At 44.1% G+C, this 10,437-nt stretch overlaps 2 protein-coding genes and 1 non-coding gene across 3 annotated transcripts in view; 1 reads left to right on the forward strand and 2 right to left on the reverse strand.

Annotated features, from left to right (window-relative positions):
- Nucleotides 1-45: 45 nt before the first annotated feature.
- Nucleotides 46-7,059, reverse strand: SSR2 (signal sequence receptor subunit 2). The gene is made up of 6 exons (XM_085874846.1): nt 6,801-7,059; nt 4,262-4,419; nt 2,668-2,766; nt 1,870-1,978; nt 1,570-1,647; nt 46-722 (listed from the first exon to the last, which is right to left on the reverse strand). The coding sequence occupies exons 1-6, from the start codon at nt 6,801-6,803 to the stop codon at nt 612-614; spliced, it is 558 nt and encodes a 185-aa protein (XP_085730972.1). The 5' UTR covers nt 6,804-7,059; the 3' UTR covers nt 46-611.
- On the reverse strand, nt 2,960-3,090 carry LOC147030609 (small Cajal body-specific RNA 8). Its single transcript, XR_015056759.1, has one exon.
- A 2,405-nt stretch (nt 7,060-9,464) lies between the features above and the next one.
- The window catches only part of TTC24 (tetratricopeptide repeat domain 24), a 47,142-nt gene continuing 46,169 nt past the window's right edge, over nt 9,465-10,437 (forward strand). Inside the window, exon 1 of the mRNA XM_085872192.1 lies at nt 9,465-9,774. Within this exon, the coding sequence (XP_085728318.1) occupies nt 9,771-9,774 (4 nt within the window). The 5' untranslated portion in view covers nt 9,465-9,770. The remainder of the gene's footprint in view (nt 9,775-10,437) is intronic.

Raw genomic sequence — 10,437 nt, forward strand, 5'->3', positions numbered from 1 at the left:
AAAGTTAGATACAATTGGAATAATGAAAAGTTATAACAGACCGAGCACAGGGGCCAAGTTTATTTATAATGCAAGAATTTTCCATTGATATAATAAAACCTTTTGATGGATAAAAATTATTGAGAAATATCAATTTATTTGGTACATATTTACCTGTGAACACAGCATCAGTTAACATGCAACACCAGATCACTGCTTCATGAACCAAGTCAGATTTTTTTAAAAAAAATCGTGCATGGGAGGGCTGCCCCGACTTCCAGGGTACGTCGAGCTCTCGGATCGGTCAACATGCCTCATGCGACATGCACAGTTTTGAGAATGGCTTTGAAAGCTACCTATTTCAATCCTTTTTTACCAATTTATTTCTTTGATGTAATCACTCCCACCCACAAAAATTTACAACATTCAGTGAATGGCAAGTGAGAAAAATTACAAAACCTTTAAGATCCATTTAAAATGAAAGCGGAAGTGTATTTACCCACAAATGATAAGCATTTTGCATGAACTTTTATTTTTTTTGCAATGCACAGGACAAAACCTTCAATTGCAATGAATCAAAAATTAATTTACTGCAGAGCTCATGTCCTGAATACATGCCAAAGCCACGATGCTCAATTCTTCTTTTGTTTTGCTGCACTGTAGCGCTGCATACTGTTGTACCAAATGAACAGTGGCATTCCGATAGATGGCAGTGTGAACAGACCGAATGCGAACCAGTCCGCCTGCACACAAATCAGAAACTCGTCAAGACATGTTTGTTTTCTTACCAATGACCAGTGAATATTGTAATTCTTAAAGCACAGCAACACTTCTCAACTATAGACCAGTCATCCTTGTCCCCATGAACAGGTGAAGTAATATTTGCAAAGTCATTCATCTTGATGAACTCAAAAACACTGGTTTTAAGGCCAGAACAAACATGGACATGTTGCCTCTGACCCAGCAATGGAGGGAGGGATCTCAAATAGCAGGAAAAGGGAGTTTCAATTATACACAATGATCAACAAGTTGGCATCATGCTTTACTCTTCAAGCTTTAAGACAACCACCATGGGCAAAAACGACGATTGTTCCCCATTCGCTCTTCTCTTATAAGCTGGTATTCAAGGTAGTGTTCTCGATTTGCAGACATGATCTTTACACCTTGTTGGACAATCTTATATGCAGCTTTGCTGATAACTCGACCATGAGCCAGTTTCTCATCCTCACAATGCAATCTCTGTATGTTGAACTCCAGAATATCTTCCCACTGCCAACTGATTATGGGTCTATCACTTTCCTGTTCAAAATCCGAGCCAATTTCCTGTTCAACAAATCTGAACAAACACTACAACCATCAATCAAAATAAGTAAATATCCAGGGCAACATGGTCAGGCCATGCGTTAAATAAATAGTCCTGCTCACGAGTACTCATGTATTAGTGTGTACCTTTAAAAACCCAAATTGGGAAGTGAAGGGGGGGGGGAAATCATGTTACCAAAGCAAAACAGATGAAGCTCCACTGGACACAGATCAAATTCGAATGTTTGCACATCACAATCACAAAATGTTCCAAATCATGGCACTTACATAATGTGGAGAGAACTTTCGGTCATATTCCTTCTGTGCCAGAATTCCACCTTGCCCAGGGAAGCTGGTGTGCCCAACCTGTGGAAAGGTCAGCTCTGTGTTATCCTGGCTGCCAGGCTTGGCAACTAAGGAGCATTTGAAAAGAAACAGTTGCTGCAAAAACCTCTATTTTTGCTACTTCACTCAAATTTCATCACCACTACACATCCCTTCCTCACAGCCAACATAAGCTTCAATGCCAACTGCATGGTCTCTAAGCATTCCACAAGAAATTGCCCTAGGTTGAGAATATGCTATTACCACAACGTCAGCGCCTTCATGCGGCAAATACGAGATGGAGGCCGAGGAAAAGTTGAAGAGGCCTGGTACAAGTGGTCGCAGCACAACGGAGTGCGTCACATTGCTGGCACTGCAAGCTGGCTCATCAAGGAGTTTTAAATTGAATATAGTTTTCAGTTGCCAGACTTTGAGAAATCAAAAAAATACAACAAAATATGGGTTGACATTTTGTTTTCATAATCTGAGCTCACAATGCCAGGATCTCAGTAATTTCATAACAAGCAGATGTATTTTGTGGACTGGTAGTGAGGACAATTTGTTATACACGAACCGACTCATACCCTCACCCCCCCCCCCCAAAAAAGAGAGTAAACGGCACCTGCATACCACTAATGGTATTGCTCAAAATTTTGTTACATTTACTTTATATTATGTGGCCTACAGTTCTTGTTTAGCTGCGTGTTGAACAAACTGGCCACAATATTGAGGACTGTACTTCATTTCTCCACAGATTTGGAAATTTTATGCTATAGTTTAGATCCATTCATCAAAAAGTGATTGTCCAACAAAAGTGCAATTGGTTTTTAACAAGATTGGTTGTAAGAAGTGTCCCTTATAACAGGGCTCTTCGGTCACATGCCGATTTGTCAATACAAATCCTTGCAATGAATGAAAAAGTATTCCAATATCCATTAATTTCCTAATCCTACAAGCAATACATGTACAAGCTCAATCAGCCTCAGATCGATGGAAAAAAAATTCAAAGTGCAACAACAATTAAGGAATTCCCCAACAATCTGGAGTTGCGAAAAAAGATACGGAGGGATGCGCTCCCACTTGACATTCAACATGCCGGACACGATCCCAAACTGCTCCGGATGGAAAGCATCGTCGTTCAGCTCCACATCCAAAGCTGCACTGCAAAGTCAAGCAAGCACATGTAAAGAAACACACATGAAGTCAGGTGGTCCAAATTAACAAAGACCGAGGACAATGGCAGAATTTTTTTGACGCAACAAAAATTATTAGCATCGAGCACAAAGCATCCAACTTCCAAATAGCATGACTATTTCATCAAAGAAACGAGTTTTAAACTACACTTCATAATGTAAGGTGTATGCCTCGTATCTGTCCGTGACGGTTTCTTTCCATCCATCACGGTCATCAAAAGGCAACTTTTATGTCGGGAGGTCAAGTGATACCCTGCTTGAACTTTCGGCAGGATATGTATTATACCTCCCACGAAACATAGTGCAAAAAAGGACATGTCACAAGAAGGTGTGAAAGGTCAGTTTTTCAAAGAGTGCAATGCTAAAGATCAATGTTACAAAAAGTTTTTTTTTTTTTTGCAGGAGTCACTACAAACTATTTCAAATGAGCCAAAAGTTTCCTCCATCAGAAAATTACCTTCATGTTACCCAGCAACACAAACGTCTTATTTAGAGAAAAATTATCCCAAGCCGCTCGATCTAACAGCCAAACCTATAGATGATGCAGCAGAGATGAAGGCACTGCAAGCATCAAAGGAGGCAATGTCTCAATGTAGTCCTGAAAAGTAGTTGTTTTTTTGAAGGTACGTAGTTGCTAATCTCAGCACAGAACTAGCGGACTGCATTGGTGGCACATAAGTTTTTTTTTGTTTTTTTTTAAAGAAATGAGAAACTGAAGCACTAATGTTTCAGAATTTGCCCTTCTTGGGGAAGGGCGAGTCCCAAAACATCAGTTCTTTTCTCAGCAAGTTAACTGTTACACAAAAGCCTTCTCCACACACTGCGGCACACTTAACGGGAGTCCTCAGAGCTTCGGGTCCGAGCTAAAACTTTTCTATAAATTTCATGCATTCACTTTTATTTAATTACGAAATGTATGGGAATTCAATCCATACGTTATACTTGTAGAGCAAGAACATTTTTCTCAAACATGACGTCAAGTGCAACTCTCCGAACAATGGGGTACTCCTTTCAAACCTGTACGAGTTGTTTGAGATGTGAATATGGAACAAAAGCTACATATCGTACCAGATTCTGCTTCCATCGACTTTCCCTGTTTTATTTTGAGAGCCCCCCATTTCCCCCCCCCACCTATAAATATAGAATATATAGATTGCCCCCAGAGTACTAAGTTAAGCTAAGCCTGGTGTTGGCTTAGTGGTGTGGGTGACGACTTGGGATCCTCAGGTCCTGAGTTTGAGCCCTGTTGGCCACTGAATTAACACCAGGGAGTTGACTCAGCCCGTCATCCTTCAGAGGTCGGTGAAATGAGCCCCAGTGTACCAGTAATAGGGGCACTGCATCAACGGCATAGCTGCGCCCCTAACCAATGATGCAACCAGCAGCCAAAAAAGGCAGCATACGATGGGAACTTGGTGAAAAGCTGATGCAAACGTGTGCAGTTGTTGGTGTGCCAATCATACCTGGAACCCACATTGTAGATGGTATACTGCACCGTAAGGTCTTGTCCCTCAACAGCATACTTGTTCAGAAGGGTCTTTGAACAAAGCAGTCTCGCACCTTCATCCGCCTGGCTTCCTCCGAGGTCCAGCAACACCAGAAAACCCAGAAGTAATAACCGCTGTCAGCAAATACATAAAACAAGCAGTCATAGACTGGTACTTACGAAATCGTCAACTTTACCTCTGACCTTGTCTAATAAAAGCTGTCTCTCGAGTAGGTAGCGACGCAAACCAGAAGTTTCTACAATGATTCTGTATCAAACCATCAAAAATCGTAACGTCGACTGAAGCAAAAATCTCCATTTCTCCACGCAATTATATTATACCTTAACGTAACTCAAGGACGCGTCTGCTCGAGCGCACTGCATCATGTGATGACCCGTGATGCGTCGAGTGAAATATTTTTTATACAATCTTAAAACGTCTCCAAAACATCCGATTTTTACCAGAATTTCTACAACCGAGTTTTAAGCGTCCTAAGCGATCGCAAAACCCGAAGACAAAATTAAAAATCGAAGTTAAAATGAACTCGTAACGTCGAGCGAAGCAAAAATACTCCATTTCTCGACGTGAATTTAAGGAATTATGTTTAACCTCATTGTGACCTTGACCTTTGACCGATTTTGACCAAAATCTAATCAGCACGAGCCATCACCCTCCTGAATCACGTGGTGTAATTTGACATTGGTAGCTTCTTCCGTTCTGGAGTTATCATTTTTTGGATGTTTGACCTCACTGTGACCTTGACCTTTGACCGATTTTGACCAAAATAAAATCAGCGCTAGCGACCACCCTCCTGAATCACGTGGTGTAATTTGACATTGGTAGCTTCTTCCGTTCTCGAGTTATCATTTTTTGGATGTTTGACCTCACTGTGACCTTGACCTTTAACCGATTTTGACCAAAATCGAATCAGCGCAAGCCAACATCCTCCTGAATCACGTGGTGTAATTTGACATTGGTGGCTTCTTCTGTTCGAGTTATTTTTTGGATGTTTGACCTCACTGTGACCTTGACCTTTGACCGATTTTGACCAAAATCTAATCAGCGCTAGCCATCAGCCTCCTGAATCACGTGATGTAATTTGACATTGGTAGCTTCTTCCGTTCTCGAATTATCTGTACCAAACCATCAAAAATCGATTATTTGACCTCACTGTGACCTTGACCTTTGACCGATTTTGACCAAAATCTAATCAGCACTCGCCATCACCCTCCTGAATCAAGTGGTGTAATTTGACATTGGTAGCTTCTTCTGTTCTCCAGTTATCGTGCCTACAAACAAACAAACAAAACAAACAAACAGAAACGGAAGGCATCAATATACTTACGAAATCTTTAGATTTCGTAAGTAACAATGAAAGCTTTCCACAAGTTTCAAACAGTACACCCTTACTGGCAGATCCCATGAGACAACACCAGTAACAATACTGTACTTCATTCCAATGACGTTACCACAATTGAGAAAAGCTGTCCAAACAGGTAAGAAAGGCTCAGATTTAACGTTGCCACCAGCAGGTGGTCTTCATCCAAAATTGTAGGAATTCTCGAGGGTGGGGTTCATCCTCTCAATTAATTTATTTATAATGCACTGCACTCCCACTTCTGAATTTAAATGGCGTTTTCAAACCAGCGATGCTCTAGATATGCCACCATGCACCTACACCCGTAAGCGGGAAAGAGGCGTCAAGTTCCAGTAGACTCAATATAGTTCGCTCTGATTCTTTTAACAAATTTAAAACAGATTTATCGGGTCAGAAGGTGCTTAAAGGTCAACAGGCAGGGTACATCTGGGAGGCCGAAACAACTGATCCCCATCTCTGGAATTCTGTGAAAAAGGCGCGATCGCAGGACCCAGGAGGAAACTACCCTCCCCCTGGCAGGACCCAGGAGGGAACTGCCCTCCACCTGGCAGGACCCAGGAGGGAACTGCCCTCCCCCTGGCAGGACCCAGGAGGGAACTGCCCTCCCCCTGGCAGGACCCAGGAGGAAACTACCCTCCCCCTGGCAGGACCCAGGAGGAAACTACCCTCCCCCTGGCAGGACCCAGGAGGGCACTACCCTCCTCCTGGCAGGACCCAGGAGGTAACTACCCTCCCCCTGGCAGGACCCACGAGGGAACTACCCTCCCCCTGGCAGGACCCACGAGGGAACTACCCTCCCCCTGGCAGGACCCACGAGGGAACTACCCTCCCCCTGGCAGGACCCACGAGGGAACTACCCTCCCCCTGGCAGGACCCAGGAGGGAACTACCCTCCCCCTGGCAGGACCCAGGAGGGAACTACCCTCCCCCTGGCAGGACCCAGGAGGGAACTACCCTCCCCCTGGCAGGACCCAGGAGGGAACTACCCTCCCCCTGGCAGGACCCAGGAGGGAACTACCCTCCCCCTGGCAGGACCCAGGAGGAAACTACCCTCCCCCTGGCATGTTGGTAATAACTGCCGTGTGTGTGTACTCGCAGGAATGGTGACAAAGTGAGACGCACACGGCCCCCCTCTCACCATATTGACGAGTCCTGACGTGTCCTTTTCGCGTCGAACGAAGCCGACAAATCCGGAACCTAGACCACGACGGAACAACCTCCCCCGCCGCTCAAACTTTCCTCGATTCTCTCAGAAACTAAAGAGCGAAGACGGAAGTGCTTAAACTGAGAAAATCAGCGTCATCCGCGAGCACTCCGTGTTACATCACCACATCACCGCATCACGATATCCGTGAAACCTCAGCGCAATGCATTGTGGGCTACGACTCCAGCCAATCGTCAGCAGGCGCGCAGCCACGTCCGCGAAACGGGCGTTTTTCATTGGAGACTTGCAAATGACGTCACGAACCACGTGCGCGCGTCGTTGCGCCGCCATGTTGGAAAGCCCTCGCTGGACTGGACTTGTGATTTATGTTTTCGGTGTTTTTGAGGTTCGCGACAATTAATAATTGTTGATGACGGTTATGGTTCAATAAACTTTACTATTTCAACCGTTGTTTGCATTCTTGACTGTACTCACAATTTGCTTGCAGAGTTACAGTTGCTCCATATATAAGAAGTTCCGACACGGCCACAGTCGTGCGAGCTGTGTTTTATCGCACACCTCCAATACAAAAACACACCCTCAACACCGAAAGGACTGCATAAGTCGGAGGAGTATCAACACCTATATCGTCATCTGTTGACGTCATGTAGCGGGTAATTATTTAAATAAAAAACATGTTAATTAGGGTTCCTAGATTTCCAAAATGAATAACTTGAAATAAAGTTTCCAAGAAAGGAATAATAATCAGGTAATGAATTAATAATTAAAGGTCGGGGGTCACATTGTGACCATGGTCGAGTCGGACATTTACCTCCTCCTCCTCCTCCTCCTCCTCCTCCTCCTCCTCCTCCTCCTCCTCCTCCTCCTCCTCCCCCTCCTCCTCCTCCTCCTCCCCTCCCGCTCCTCCTCCACCGAGGGTGGAAGGGGGGGGGGGTAATGTCACCGCTTTCTGTTTGTGTGTTTGTGTGTTTGTTTGTGTGTTTGTTTGTTTGTGTTTGTTTGTGTGTTTGTTTGTTTGTGTGTTTGTTTGTGTGTTTGTTTGTGTGTTTGTTTGTGTGTTTGTTTGTGTGTCTGTTTGTGTGTTTGTTTGTGTGTTTGTTTGTGTGTTTGTTTGTGTGTTTGTTTGTTTGTTTGTGTGTTTGTTTGTGTGCAGGATATCTCAAAATGTTGTGGACGGATTTGGATGAAATTTTGTGCACATGTTCGGTGTGTCACAAGTAAGAACTGATTCAATTTTGGTGAAGACCGAATCCGGATCCGACTACTATAATTTTAAAAAGTGATTCTTCTCCATTGAGAGATCTTCCCCAAAAACGATATCGTCCTGACTCGCATGATATTTCAGGAATGTATTGGGCCCGAGATATGTTCCCTTGGATCAGGCAGATGTGGAGGAGGTGTGTGTGCTCCACCAAGTGCACTTCTCGTTTCAACTTGTAATTTCGCTGCTTCCTTCGTTTAGTACGTTAATCATTTAAAACATATAGCACGGACAAAACCCGTGGGCTGGTACTTGGATACTCGTATTAAACACGGAATGGACAAAGACCTTCCCTTTCCATATGAGGTCTGAGCACGAAAACGCTGCCCACATGTAAGCTGTCGCCATGGTGTTTCGCCAGCAGGGTGATGCGTTCCCCAGATCGACGTTAAAATGGATGTTGTGTGCTGCCTCCACTTACTAAGTTACTTACTTACTCCACTTACTTACTCCACTAAGTTGGCGAATAAATATGTGGATGTATCTTTCATGAAGAGGAGGCGATCAGTTCACACACACACACACACACACACACACACACACACACACACACACACACACACACACACACACACACACACAGAAACACACACAGTGACAAAAACACACACAGAAACACACACACACATACACACACACATACACACACACAGAAACATACACACACAGAGAAACACACACACACACATACACACAGAAACACACACATACACACACACAGAAACACACACACACACACACATACACACACATACACACAGAAACATACACACACAGAAACACACACACACATACACACAGAAACATACACACACACACACACACACACAAAACACATACACACACACACACACACACATACATACACACACACACACACATACACACACATACACACACACACACACATACACACATAAACATACACAGATAAACACACAGATATACACACAGAGACACACACATACACACACACACAGAAACACACACACACACACACATACACACACATACACACAGAAACATACACACACACACATACACACAGAAACACACACACATACACACACACACACACAAAAACACACACACATACACACAGAAACATACACACACAGAAACACACACACACACACATACGCATACACACACAGAAACACACACACACACACACATACACACAGAAACATACACACACACAGAAACACACACACATACACACATACACACAGAAACATACACACACACACACATACACACAGAAACACACACACACATACACACACACACACACACACACACACACACATACATACACACACACACACACACACATACACACAGAAACACACACACACACACACACACACACACACACACACACACACATACACACAGAAACATACACACACATACATATTTATGTGGTTTGTGGTTGAGTCCGCTTTTCACTCCGTGACACTGACAGTGACGGGTGAAGTTGGATTGTTCGGTCGGTTCCCGCACCGTGACACGTGATACCCCGATCTGCGGTTCAGCCTCCTGGTCCTGGTCGTTACTCAGTTACCGCGACCTCGGATATCCCGGACATATCGGGGTTCACACGATGACGAAGCTTCATCTGATCGTCCGTCACTCGGTTTTCAGCAGCTGCTTCTGTACCCGACTACCAACACATCAACATGGGTGAGTACTGAGTACCTGGTACATCTGACCGATTGTTTATCGATCATTCAATCTTTAACGTTTCCCATCATCCACTTCGACCCATAATATAATATATATATATATAGTATAATATACTGCACTGTAGTTGCATCGATAACCCAACGTTAATCTGTTTGTCCAGTGTGTTTGTACAAATTGTACAACGATGACCCGGTTTGTTGGTTTGTATTATACATTCAATCATTGTGTAGAACGAATTGTAGTTCAGCGACGGTATGACAAACTCGGTCCCTGATACTACCAGGAACTCGACACAACCACCGAGTGATTGTCTCTACACAACAACCGAGTGATTGTCTCCACACAACCACCGGGTGATTGTCTCTACACAACCACCGAGTGATTGTCTCTACACAACCACCGAGTGATTGTCTCTACACAACCACCGAGTGATTGTCTCCACACAACCACCGAGTGATTGTCTCCACACAACCACCGAGTGATTGTCTCTACACAACCACCGAGTGATTGTCTCCACACAACCACCGAGTGATTGTCTCCACACAACCACCGAGTGATTGTCTCCACACAACCACCGAGTGATTGTTTCAGCGACATCTTCTTAATATAATCTGTTTTTTTTGTTTCCTTCTGGTTTGTGGGGAAGGTGAGGTCGAGCCC

Source organism: Eptatretus burgeri, chromosome 3, assembly GCF_056783735.1.
Source record: "Eptatretus burgeri isolate ZD-2024b chromosome 3, Ebu_testis_v1, whole genome shotgun sequence".
Lineage (NCBI taxonomy): Eukaryota > Metazoa > Chordata > Myxini > Myxiniformes > Myxinidae > Eptatretus > Eptatretus burgeri.